The sequence below is a fragment of the Alexandromys fortis genome, unplaced genomic scaffold, assembly GCF_014885135.2.
Source record: "Alexandromys fortis isolate MF-2015 unplaced genomic scaffold, M_Fortis_MF-2015_v1.1 scaffold_369, whole genome shotgun sequence".
In the NCBI taxonomy this organism is placed as follows: domain Eukaryota; kingdom Metazoa; phylum Chordata; class Mammalia; order Rodentia; family Cricetidae; genus Alexandromys; species Alexandromys fortis.
Window position 1 is genome coordinate 481,187 of NW_026068250.1, and position 13,288 is coordinate 494,474.

Here is a 13,288-nt window from a genome sequence, read left to right on the forward strand (position 1 = left end):
TAAAGAGCTTCCCTGGAGGACTGAGTTTCAGTCTCAGAGGAAACTATTATGCAACAGAACTGGGATAAGTGGCCAGTGGCTTGCTGTCTTCTTCTTACGTATCTGTGATTACTAAATAAAAGGTCTGTCATCAAATGGCTGCCAAAGAAAGCATTGTGGAATTGGGAGTTTTAAGAAGTGACTTCTTAATCCCAGCACTCGGGAGGCAGAGGCAGGCGGATCTCTGTGAGTTCGAGACCAGCCTGGTCTACAGAGCTAGTGCCAGGACAGGCTCCAAAGCCACAGAGAAACCCTGTCTCGAAAAACCAAAAAATAAAATAAAATAAAAAAACTAGTGTTTTGACAGTGAATTGGTTTGTGGGGAGGTTTTATTGTTTCATGTTTATGGGTGTTTTGCCTGCATGTATATCTCAGATCCCCCTAGTTACAGAATGTTGTAAGCTTTCCCATCGGGTTCTGGGACTTGAACCTGGTTCCTTTGGAAGAATAGCCAGAGCTCTTAACCATTGAGCTTATCTCCAGCCCTGTTTTTTACACAAAAGACAAAAATCAGTATGGTATACAAAGTAGCTCGTGGACTCCTAGTTTTTGCCGTTTACTGTTGAGCAATCTGTTTGTGGTGTTTGTCCAGAGTCCCTCCAGTACCACCCCTCCCATTGAGATCAGCTCCTCCCGCCTGACCAAGCTGACCCGCCGAACCACGGACAGGAAGAGTGAGTTCCTGAAGACTCTGAAGGATGAACGGAATGGAGACTGCTCAGAAAACAGATACTGTGACAAGCTGGAGAGGGTAAGAATGTGAAATTGTTTGCTGTACTCTGTAGTTGTTACATGTGGAGTTTTTTGATTGTTTATTCTTGTTTCTCTGTTTTTTATGACTTTTGGTTTAAGACAGGTTTCTATGTGTAGTCCTTATTGCCCCAGAACTTAACTCTGTAGATTGGGCCGTCCTTAGAGATCTGCCTGCCTCTGCCCCCTGAGTGCTAGGTTTAAAGGCGTGCACCACCACCAGCTAGTTTGTTTGTTTTTTTTTTAACTTTTTCCTTAAGTGCAGGTGGGTATGTCCGTGTACCACAAAAATCCACTATTGGGGCCAGGAACTACTTGGAGGTTTTAGGCATCAAACTCAAACCATCAGGTTTAGTTGCAAATGCCTTTACCCAGTGAACTATCTTACAAGTCCTTTTTGTTTTCTTTCTCTTTGAGACAGGGTATCACTATGTACTCATGGCTGTCCTCTCACTCTCGCTCCATCTGCCTCTGCCCTCTAAGCGCTGGGCTCAAAGGTGTGCACCACCTTACCCGGCCTGACCTTGATAACTTTTCTCTATAGTTTTATTGGAAGGAACATTTGAATGTGAACTATTTTACATTAACATGTAGTATTTAAGAATAATTGTACTGGGGTTAAAAATGTGCGCCACCACTTTCAGTCTCTTAATTAAATTGTTAATTATCTGAATGTTGAATTTTTAAGTGTTTTTTTGTATATCATAGAGAATAAGGTTTTTAACAGATAAGGAGTGCTGGGTCTCGCTATATTATAACCCGTATTGGCTTTGAATTCTTGATTTTGGTTCCTCTACCTCCTCAATACTAGGATTACAGGCATGTGCTGTCATGCTGTATCGTTCTCTAAACAGTGTCTTTAACAGAGCAAAACTTGCTTTTAATGAAGTTGTTGAGTATTGTGTGGATTACTCGTGTGGTGCTTTATCTGAGTCATTGCCATGCTCAGCCTGTGCTCTCTCCTGCACATCTTCAGTTGTTCTGTACACTAGATTTAGATCAGTAACCTTGGGATGAAGTCCACACACACACCCATAGCATTGCATGTTCAGGATTGTTTGACTCCAGTTAGTTTATTGGCACAACAGATCTCGATTTTTAAATGGACAAAAGCTACACAGGTTGAGGGTGAGGAAAATATTCTGGTTGCTTATCTTGCCACAAACGATCATTGAAGTAAGTCTGTCCATCCTTTTCTTATTACAGTTGGAGGGCAGCCACACACCCGAACCAAAGGAAGATGGAGAACAAGACTGTCTTCAGAATGGACTTTCTCTACCCATTGTGGAAGAAGGGGAGGTCCTGTCCCACTCTCTGGAAGCAGAGCACAGGTGCGGAGAAGATGAGTGGTGACCTTAAACTTAAAACTTGAGGTGTGACCATGAGATCCTGACTTACTCTTGTTAGCCTAGGTTAGCCCTATTGCCCACTGGGCATTCTCTGAGTTTAATTTCAGACTTTGTTTTGGGAATATAGTCAGGCCAGAGAAGACCTTCCACAGATGTGTTAGTTGAGCAATTACTGTAAAATCTCTTTAAAGGGCATTGAGAAGCCTGGGAATCCTATATATGCAAGCAACTGTTTTAACCGAAGGCCTTATATATTGACTAGTCTGCCTTGTTACTACTTCATAACTGTAATTTTGCTACTGTTATGAATCATAATGTAAATATCTGATGTGCAGGATATCTGGTATGTGACCCCTGTGAAAGGATCTTTTGACCCACAAAGGGGTTGTGTCCCACAGTTGAGAACCACTGGTCTAGAGGAACTTGAGAGGTTCCTGAGGTTATGAGAGAGGCCACAAAGCCATGAGATTGAAAACACTGTTAACCAGGAAGAGTGTCCATTTAATTATGAGCAACTGAGTAAATTGTCCTACTATGAAGAATCAAATTTCCTTCTGTAACATCCGTTGGTTTCCCATGGTTGCTTGTAGGCTTCGTGGTCAAGCTTATCAGCATCATGTTCTCTTCGCTGTTGTTTTGCCTCCTCCAGGTTATTAAAAGCAATGGGATGGCAGGAATATCCGGAAAACGATGAGAGTTGCCTTCCACTCACAGAAGATGAGCTCAAGGAGTTCCACATGAGAACAGAGCAGGTACGCACCATCCCTGAGCCTTCCCCGGTTGTCTTTAGACAGGTTCTCACCAGTTGTGGTGGTGATACATGACTTTAATCCCAGCCTGGTCTGCATTGAGTTCCAGGACAGCCAGATCTACCTACCCAGGGAAACCCTGTCTCAAAAAACAGAGGGGCAGGAGAGATTGGCTCAGCAGTTAAGAGCACTGACTACTCTCCCAGAGTACTGGGTTCAGTTCCCAGCACCCACATGGCAGCTCAACTGTAACTTCTGACACCCTCACACAGGTGTGCATGTAGACAAAACACTAATGAACATAAAAATAAATTATTGAAACAAAAAACAGGATCTCCTTATATAGTCCTGGCAGTTTGAAGCACACTGTGTAAACCAAGCTACTTTGAGCCTACAGCAGTCCTCCTACCTCTGCCTCATCGCTGCAAGCTCACAGCCATGTGCTACTGAAGCTGACAGGAAACCCTAAAATTGAAAGACTAAATTACCACTATAGAAATAGGGTATTGGGTGTCAAACTGCCTGTACGGTAGGAATCGCACAGGCCAGGCCCGTGAGCAGATTTGGAAAGTAACAGGTTCCATGCTCACAGCTCTTAAGTCCTTACCAGAACCACAGGGTTGCTCTGATTCTTTAGGAAAACCATCCCTGTCCTGGCATTTTGACCAGAGCTAAGGAACCAAAAAGCTTATGTAAATTGACTCGGTTAATGCTTGGATTCTAACAGAGTAAAACATTACCAGACCCAAGGTTTATAATACAAAAATTACCAAATAAATAACATCTCTACAGACCTCATTTGTTTCTCTCTGCAGCATAGACAGTGGGCTAGAGAGAGATTTCCAGGTAGTTAAGAGGGCATCCAGTACTTGCCTAGGACCTGAGTTTGATTCTTGGCAGTCATATTGGCTCACAACCACCTGTAACTCCAGCTCAAAAGGATTTGAAGTGTCTAGCTTCCATAGATAGCACACACATAATTAAAAATAAAAATCTTGGGGCTGGAGAGATGGCTCAGAGGTTAAGAGCACTGACTGTTCATCCAGAGGTCCTGAGTTCAATTCCCAGCAACCACATGGTGGTTCACAACCATCTATACTGAGATCTGATGCCCTCTTCTGGCCTGTGGGCAAACATGCAAGGAAACACTATGTACATAATAAATAAATAAAATCTTTAAAAAAAATAAATAAAAATCTTGGCTGAAGTCGGACCAGGATCTGTCACTGGTGCATGAGATGGCTTTTTGGAACCCATTCCCTATGGTGAGATAACTTGCTCAGCCTTGATGCAGGGGCGAGGAGCCTAGTCCTGCCTCAGCTTGATATGCCAGGCTTTGTTATCTGCTCTTGGGAAGTCTTATGCTTTCTGAAGAGTGGATGGTGGGGGCTGAATAGAAAGGAGGTAGGAAGAGGGACGGAGCTGTGGTTGGCATGTAAAATAAAAGATGGGAAAAATAAATCTTTGCTGAGCAGTGGTGGCACATACCTTTAGTCCCCAGCACTCAGGAGGCAGAAGCAGGCAGGTCTCTTGAGTTTGATGCCATCCTGAACTACAGAGTTCCAGGTCAGCCAGTGTGGATACACAGAGAAACTCTGTGGGAAAGGGGGGGGGGACGGTAATAATGATAATATTTAAAGCATAAGTGATACCTAGGAAATCTCATAATGGAGCCAGTGTACAGGCTGACATAAGATTTTACCACTTAGAACTGTTTGAAATAGGGCTCTAAAACCCCACAGACAGTACATAGTACATGCTTAGACTGTAGTTTTGTGGTGGTGGGTTTGTTTTGTTTGATTTTGGTTTTAGTTTTGTTAGTTTTGGTTTTCAGAGACCACATTTCTTTGTGTAAGAACTTTGGCTGTCTTGGAACCCACTTTATAGATTGGGTTAGCCTCGAACTCACCGAGATCCACCTGTCTCTGCCTCCCAAGTGTTAGATTTAAAGGTGTGTGCCACCACTGCCCTGCTTAGACTGTGACTTGATTGGATGACCCAGGTGTAGTAGCATACATCTTCAGGCTCAGCCCAGCACTTGAGGCAGAGGCCAGCATGGTCTACTTAGGGCGATCCAGGGCTACATAGTTAAGACCCTGTTTCTAAATATGACAGATGAAATAAATCCTTGTAAGGTTCATCTTTGCATTTAAATTTAAAAAGTTCTTCAAGAGATGTTAAAAATGTTTTCTTTCTCTCCTATGTTCCATAGCTACGAAGAAATGGGTTTGGAAAGAACGGCTTGTTGCTGAGCCGCAGTTCCAGCCTGTTCTCCCCGTGGAGAAGCACTCTGAATGCAGAGGGTGAGGATTCCGACACAGAAACAAGCAGCAGTGAGACGTCAGATGACGATGCCTGGAAGTAGAAATATAAGTGCTCACCGTTGACCTGCCCCACTGAGCTCAGCTTTGTGTTTAGAGAATATAAAAAGTGTTCTTTTCCTGTTCTTACGTTGTTGAATACTTCATGCACAAGGGAAATAATCATATCCCAAAGAGAGAACAATTGTCTTGCTTAACTTTTGTTGTTATTCTTTGTTATCTGCTTAATAGAGAGACATCTGTGTGGTGGAATTTTTAAGCACACACACAGTACCTGTGGGGCCGTGCACAAGTGGGAGCTGGCAGTGCAGAGATGCAGGGAGATGCTGCTCTGACCACAGCACCCACTACCAGCCCTTGGGCACTCACCCCTGTGCTCAAGCAATCATTGTCAATGACAAAGTGACTATTGAAGTTATAATTGTATTAAATTAATGCTAATAATTTGGATATTTTATTTTTGGCTGCTCGGGCAACTTAGCCCTTAACCAGGCATATGTGGTTGTTTTTGTTTTATTTTTTTTGTTGTTGTTTTTTATTTCTTTTTGGGTACAGCTGTAAAATATTTGGATATAGGAAATGTTATTCTTGCAGCCTTGATATTCAGGGTGGATTGTAAAATATGAATTTTGTGAGATTTCAAAGATTAAGATTATTTTGATAACATTATTTACAGATTTAAAAGATGTGGTTGTCATAAGTCTGTTGAGGGGAACTACTGCATAAAATAACTAACGTGGAATAAATATTTTGCATCAGTTTGGATTGTCTTGTGTAAGAAATATATTTTCTTTAAAATTAGAGAGTGGATTTTTTTTTAGGGGAAATATTTTTAGAAGTCTGGGAGAAAACGGAATTCCGCCCCACCTAAATTCCTGTTCCTTTTAGCAAAAACTTCAATGCAGAAGAACCTGTGCAATAAATTATTCATAATAAACTACATTTTCTTTCCTGAAAGAATGTTTTAGTGCCAAGGATTCCCCAGTGTGCGTGGGTTTGGGTGCTTTCTGCGTGTTAAAGGAGTTCTGACTCGGTTTCCTCCTTCATAAGAACTGGGAGCCAGGTGGTGGTGGTGCTCATCTTTAATTCCAGCATTTGGGAGGCAGTGACAAGAGTTCCAGGACAGTTAAGGCTACAGAGAGAAACTCTGTCTCAAAAAAAAAAAAAAAAAAAAAAAAAAAAAAAAAAAAAAAAAAAAAAAAAAAAAAAAAAACTGGGTGCATGGGGCATGATTGAGCTATCTCTGGCCAGTGGCCAATGAAGTTTTTAGAAAAGATGAAAACTTAGAACAAAGTTCTGTGTGCTAAGAGCTAGGTATCCGTCATAGCATCCTTTTGCTGTCCCTAGTAGATGCAAAGCAATATCGTATTGATGAGACAGGGATGAACGATATATAAGCTGGAGTGCCGTATTTAAAAGAAACTGTCGGCCAAACCAGAGGAAAGGAGAGAGGTGAACTAGCCGGAAGGTAGACTGGGGAAGAGCATGCGGCAGCCTGTGCTGCTTGCAGTGCGGTATCATTAAGGGGGCCATTTGCAAATCTTAAAGATGACCATCGAGATGGATTAAGGTGCTTCTTGCCCTGTGTCTGACAACTAGCATTCAATCCCTGGGATCACGAGGTGGTAGAAGGCTAGAACTGATTCCCACAAGTTATTCTCTGAGTTGTACATGTGCCTACAGCATGTGTTGCAGAATATTATTTTAAGATGTGTTAATTTGTTTATACTGTGGAACATTTAATGATGCAAAGATGTATTTGTGTTACACTTGTTTTATTATGTGAAGCTGTGATTCTTTGGCTGTCCAATAAAAAGAGCTGGACAGTCAACAGTGAGGCAGGAGAAAGGATAGTCACGGCTGGCAGGCAGAGAGGAGAAAACAGGAGGCAAGAAAACAAGAAGAGGACACCCAGCTCCCAAATAAACTACACACACTGAGTCTTAGTCTTACAATAAGCCTTAGCTTGGCTTATTTTTAGCCAGCTTCTCTTAAGTTATCTCATCTACCTTTTACCTTTCTCTATTTCTGTATGTATACCTTTATTTACTTCTTTCTCTGGCTTGCTGTGAAGCTGGACAGCTGGTCCCTGATGTCCTCCTCTCCTGGTTCTGTCTTGCTCCTCCTTCTCTCCTATTCTCTGCCCACCTGCTCTGCCTTACCCTTTCTTCTGCCTAGTTATTGGCTGTTCAACTCTTTATTAGACCATCAGGTGTTTTAGACAGGCAAAATAACACAGCTTCACAGAGTTAAACCAATGCAACACATCTTTGCATCGCTAAAAAAATTTTCCACAGTGCAAATTAGCACATCTTAAAATTATACAACATCCAGGGGCTCCCTCTTCTAGCCTCCTCAGGAATTGCATGTGTTTCGTGCACAAACATACAAAATAACCATATACATAACAACAAAAAGCACCTTTAAATCAATGAGTTAAGAATGTTGGGGGGGGGGGACATCAAACTTGGGGTTGAGAAGTAGGCTTAGCCATTTACCAGTTTGTCTTCATAACAAATCTAAATTGATCTTTTTCTCTTTTGGAATTGAACTAAATTGAGAGTATTTTTTTACACACTTCATAACTTGTTCCTCATTTGGGGTATTTGCGGCAAACACCTTCAGGACCCTATCTTGTTTAGAAAAGGAGTGCTTTGGTGACTGCTTACAATCCTGATAGATGCACAGATGATTTGACCAGTCTTTGATTCTGACTACAGCTGGAGCCGGTAATTCTGTGTTTGCTTAGAGGCACACAGATTGCAGCTTCTGGTGTTCCCTGCAGTGGAGAAAAGCACTAGCTTGAATCCTGTTCACTTCAGAGAACATCAGTGATAGACAACACTTGCCTGCCACAGGCTATGAAGTGATCAAAGTTAGGCAAAGGTGCTGCCTTTTCTGTAAGGAAAGAAATCGAAGTTGCTGCCAAACTTGGCCAAACTCATGCAGTGGATGGAACAGACTGAGACTTTCTCAATTGGGGCTCCTCCCAAAGGTGGCAAGGGACATTGTTCTGGCCTGTTTAGGCCTGTACTTGCTGCCCAGGGAGCTAGGGCTCCTCCCCAAACATAAACATAAATTCGAAGATCTTGGAGATTTAAGAGTTGGCCTTTTCTCTCTTTCCCTTTTGCTATACCCTCTATAGGACTCCACTGGTGTCATTAAGGGATCCCATCCCATGGCCGATTACTCTGGGGAGTCCGGATTTCTGCCTTGTGAGTCCTGTGACATGGTTTTCCGCTCCTGGGCTTTGTTGGCCACCCACACCCAGCGATTCTGCATTGGTCGGCTGACTCCGGAGGTGACACATGGAACACAGCCTTCAGTAGCCATGGAACAACGGGGCACCACGGTAAGGGTCGTCAATGGTTGGGGTAGGTTTTCCAGCAAGCAGGATTCTCAGAAGTCTTCTCCCTGCCCCCAGATTGTGGCACAAGAGCAACAGAGCCATCCAGAGCAGGAAGAGGCCAGTAAATCTGCTCTAAAGAGGTTGACAGAGGAGGTACACACCCACCTACACCCAACATAGATACAAACTTCATACCTATAGGTAACACTTGAGGGAGATCACCCAGTTCAGAGCTAGCGGGTCCCATTACCTGCAGGTGCAGTTGCTGAGACTGTCCCTAAAGGAAATGCGCCCCTGGGCGACTGAGGGTGCCACCTCGCAGACTGCAGGGAGCCCTGGCGAGAGGTTGCGTACATTGCAGGGAACCCGCGCTAGGCGCGTGGCAGAGACAGAAGCGCAAAGCCAGGCCCTGGAGCGCCGCGGAGCGGGTGAGAGGTAGGGAGGCGTCGCCGCGGGGCCTTGCCGCTGTGCTAGACTCACCTGACTCGGCCCCTGTCTCCCTCAGAGCTAAAACGGCGCCTCCTTGGCGTAGCGGGACCCATGGGAGGACTACCCGCGCCATTCGGCCTGCAGCGCGAGCTCCGAGAACTCAAGGCAGAGGCCGGCCGGACACGGGGCGCTCTGCAAAGGCTGGGGGCGCGCATATTAGCGCTACAGTCACAGCCCCGGTGAGACTCCCGCGGAACCTTGCGGAGCGCGAGTGGGGCGGGGCATTGGGCTCGGGATTGGTCGCGGGTCCGTGACATCACCTCCCTGCGTCAGCATCCAGAGGGACTCTTTTAAGGGAGCAGAGAGATGTCCGCCCGCGCCGGTCAAGCCAGGAACGCTGCCTGCAGAGATCCAGTGAGGTCCCGAGCCCGGGGAATGGGGCATAGGGGTGGGAAGCTGTTCAGGCTGGGGAGACTGCTTTCTGCTGCCTCCTTGCTAGGGCCCTACGTGAGGCCTACGTGAGCGGTGGTGGCCGGGACCCCGGAGTTTTGGACAAAATATGGCAACTGCAAGTGGAGGCATCAGCCCTGGAGTTGAGGCGGTGGCAGAATCGCAAGGGTGAGCAGGAGGAGGGGCAAGCCTAGAGAGCCTTTGCACATTGAAGTCCTTGGCTTGGGAGGAGAAAAGTGTGTGAGGGAGGGAACCACTAGCGTGGGAGCTGCCTGAGGTCAAGGTAGGAAAACCTTTTGTCAGCTGGTAAATTCGGACTTGCACCGAAAACCTTAATGTTGGAGAACTACAGAGAGTAAAGGATGACACGTCACTTTACTTCATCTCAGAAAAAGTAACTGCCATCTCTGAGGAGCTTCTAGTGGTGGAAGCCGAAAACCGGCTCTTAGAGGCAGAAATACAGGCCTTGCAGAAGAAGGGCCTGAGTCTGGCGCCCTGGGGTAAGTGAAAACCCAGCTCCTTCCTAGCCCATACCAAGATACTCAACCCAGGAGAAGGGGTGAAGGGTCCATGCCTGCAGAATGAGGCCCATGTGTGTATCATCGTTTTGTGTCTATGCATCTATCCTTGTGCCTTTTGTATATAACTATTTTACCGATTTCTCACTTCAGTTCCTCTAGCTCAAACCAACTTTTTCTGTTTCTAGGACACAGGGAGCCTCAGCTCCTAGCTGATCCCTGGCCGCACCTGAGTAGAAGGGGTGATAAATCCTTCCTCCTTCCACCAGTTGCACTCCCAATGCCAAGTTCAACAAATGTCCAGAATTTCCATGACACTTCAACATCTGTGAGGAAACTGGCAATCCTGGCATGCAGTTTGGGGAGTATGGGCAATTTGCAGTTCTGTATGGTTAAACTCTTGTCCACAGCAGATAGTTAATGGAACCATGACAAGGACCTTAGGTCTGGATCGCCACTTCTTCCTACCAGCATCCGATGCTCTAGGCCCTGCACCATATGATCCTGGGTGAGGGCAGCTCTCTCCTTCACAGCCTCTTTAACTCAGCCACTACTGACATTTAAGTAGACTGGGGGTGGAGAACGGGAGGATTTGATTTGTGTGCTTAGATTTGTATTCTTCAGGGATGGCCTTGTCATTTTCTATGACTTCCTATGGGGCCTTGAGGCTTCTTGGGTTTGGGTGCAGCTATTGACAAGATTGGTCCAGGATGGACAGAATACAGGAGGGACCACAGCATTGCCTCCAGCCCTTTGCTTACCACCACCGTCAGCTCCTGGACCTATGGGCAACTGTGCCATCCTTGCAAGCAGGCAGCCTGTACCCAGGTCAGTCACTGTCAGTAATGAAGGCCTCACCTCATTGTTAAATCTGTACACAGGTGCTCCTGAGGGCTCAGAACGACAAAAGCCCTAAGAAGGTATTTTGGCTTAGTGTTACATGGCATTGGTTGTTCTACAGATTGCCTCCATCACCACTGGTATCTTTGATCTGTGAACTACATGCCTGGCAGAGTGTTACATGGGCACCACAACCAAAGGCTTGGGCCTCACTATTGCTATTTGACCAAGATAAGCAGATGCTTAGTGGGCGTTGGCGCCTCCCACTTCAGGTCCTTCCTCCTAACTCCAACCTCAGTCTTGGCCAGAATGAAATTCCCCAGGTACGTGTGGAGGGTAGGACTGGGTCTACTCCAAGATTCATTTCAGATGGAGGACCACTCTTCCTTTTCCCAGGCAGGTCAAGCTGAGCTCTTTCTGAGACTGGTGAATGCAAGAGAGGCAGATGTCCAGACATTGGCAGAGATCAATCCAGCAAGTGCCCATGAGTACCAGTTCCAGTACCCACCACTGGTAAGAATCCACTGCAGCTAGAAAGTATGACTGATCAGCTTCTATTAGCTAGTATGCATCAGTGACTATATTAACTCATTTGATCCTTAAAATTTACCCATTAAACACTGTGTAGCAGAACCTGCTTCTCTGTGACTTTGTCCACAGATAAACTCCACAATCTTTTTACCTCTAGTTCTGCTTAAATTAAAACAAGAACAAAAAAAAAAAAAAAAACAACTACCTTTCATGTTCTACAGGTATCCAATCCATCTTCACTGGAAACCAGTTCCTTCTCCCACAATCCTGGCTTTGTAGACCCCCAGCCTTCCACAGAAGAGGCTTTCGTCAGTGTCACGGATGAAGATGAGCATTTGAGATCCCACCAGTTTTGACCCAAACCCACCAAGTTTTTGAGACAGAAGGCCTAGTTCTAGACTTGTAGCTTTTTTTTTTCTTTTGGTTTTTTTGAGCCTGGATTCTTTTTTATATAATAGTCCTAGCTGTCCTGGAACTTACTCCTGTAGACCACACTGGCCTCAAACTCAATAATCAACCTGCTTCTACCTCCCGAATGCTGGGAATAAAGGTGTGCGATACCGCCGCCCAGCCTGACCTGCAGTTTTTGTTTTTTAATAAAGCCTTAGATAAATTCCAACCAAGCCAACTAGGTTTTTTTCTGTACATTTTCCTTTCGCAAAACAGATTGAGGAGTAAATGATTTCAGATATCCAAAGTAACTGCCTGGCATTCAAATCTCTGAAAATAGCTAGGTTTTACTAAAGCTAGCTTTATTGTTAGATTTCACTACAGTCCCAGCTTCATCAGTACTTCTAGACAGAAATCTATCCATCCACAATCCAAAGCTTCCTGAAGATTTAAGGTTCCAGCCAAATAGATCATGTACTGGAATAGCATTCTGAACAACTACAAATCCAATCAGCAAAGATCTTGTACTGGTCATATCAAGTCAATTCCAACTGGAAAGATGAAGAAACTTTAGGACTCAGAACAATACAATGTTCAAAGTCAGGATGAGCCCAAGCCTTAGTGACCAGCCCAGAGAAATAATTTGTGAGAGGAAAAAAAAAAAAAAAAAAACAAAAACCACAAAAACTGTCATTTCAGCACAATGCCATCCGCACTCAACACTACTTTGCCCCCAGGTTCTATGATGCTCCAACAGCAATGAGGAGGATCTGTCTGTTTCAACACTGGCCTTTGAAAGAGTCAGTAGAGCCGGATGGTGATGGCGCATGACTTTAATCCCAGCACTCTAGAGACAGAGGCAGGCGGATCTCTGCAAGTTCAGCCCGGTCTATAAGAGCTAGTTCAAGGACAGGCTCTAAAACTACTGTGAAACCCTGTCTTGGAAAAACAAAAACAAAAGAGCCAGTGTGAGGCAGCTCCCACTTCCTGCACTCAATGTGATGGCCTTTAGCACCTCAACTAAATACCCAGAACTGACAGAACAGCTTGTCACTCAACCCCATATCCCAGTGAGGTACTCCAGGTAACCCAGAACCCTTCTTGTTAAAAAGTATTATTCCAGAAGAAAGATTTTTAGTTAGCATATTTATTTTTTCTAAAGCAAAACTGCAGACAATAAAACAATTCCAATTATTGACATACTGCAACCTTACTATGTACAGATCAGACTTTCTCCTCCAGATTCTTCCAGTTATCCCCACCTCAATCTGAGCCTTTCCAGTCAGAGCTTGTGTCTCTGATTTAACATACCAACTGTTTTCCTCAGGGATCACTTCCCATGTTTTATCAGTTTTCCAGCATAGGATTATAGTCTTAATTGGAAACCAGGTGAAAGAAAATCGGTACAACCCAAGACCTGGCTCATATCCAATCATCCATTTTCAGCACCAAGTACATTCCTACCAGTTCTTGTTTGGCAGACCCCCCCCCATCCAGGAACAGCACCACTGAAAGTGCAAGACAATAAAATTCAGCCAAGTATTTGGAAGTAGAAACTTAGCACCAGATGGAC

The 13,288-nt window shown here is 44.7% G+C and overlaps 2 protein-coding genes across 4 annotated transcripts in view; both read left to right on the forward strand.

Annotated features, from left to right (window-relative positions):
• Gpbp1l1 (GC-rich promoter binding protein 1 like 1) overlaps positions 1 to 5,971 on the forward strand; it is a 40,368-nt gene extending 34,397 nt beyond the window's left edge. The window contains 4 exon segments of the mRNA XM_050131403.1: positions 632 to 790; positions 1,996 to 2,120; positions 2,788 to 2,890; positions 5,100 to 5,971. Of these exon segments, the coding sequence (XP_049987360.1) occupies positions 632 to 790; positions 1,996 to 2,120; positions 2,788 to 2,890; positions 5,100 to 5,252 (540 nt within the window). The 3' untranslated portion in view covers positions 5,253 to 5,971.
• Positions 5,972 to 6,442: 471 nt separating this feature from the next.
• On the forward strand, positions 6,443 to 11,944 carry Ccdc17 (coiled-coil domain containing 17). 3 transcript variants are annotated; one of them, XR_007589959.1, is made up of 13 exons: positions 6,443 to 8,560; positions 8,633 to 8,710; positions 8,814 to 8,985; positions 9,063 to 9,225; positions 9,320 to 9,400; positions 9,486 to 9,604; positions 9,826 to 9,936; positions 10,143 to 10,282; positions 10,365 to 10,462; positions 10,579 to 10,782; positions 10,916 to 11,117; positions 11,195 to 11,307; positions 11,547 to 11,694. XR_007589959.1 is itself a non-coding variant. In XM_050131394.1 (13 exons), the coding sequence occupies exons 1-13, from the start codon at positions 8,387 to 8,389 to the stop codon at positions 11,679 to 11,681; spliced, it is 1,821 nt and encodes a 606-aa protein (XP_049987351.1). In that variant the 5' UTR covers positions 6,446 to 8,386; the 3' UTR covers positions 11,682 to 11,944. The 3 variants fall into 3 exon arrangements, 2 of the variants coding, with proteins under 2 accessions (XP_049987351.1, XP_049987352.1); XM_050131394.1 differs by having other exon boundaries at positions 6,446 to 8,560; positions 11,164 to 11,307; positions 11,547 to 11,944; XM_050131395.1 differs by having other exon boundaries at positions 7,139 to 8,560; positions 11,191 to 11,307; positions 11,547 to 11,944.
• Positions 11,945 to 13,288: the final 1,344 nt, after the last annotated feature.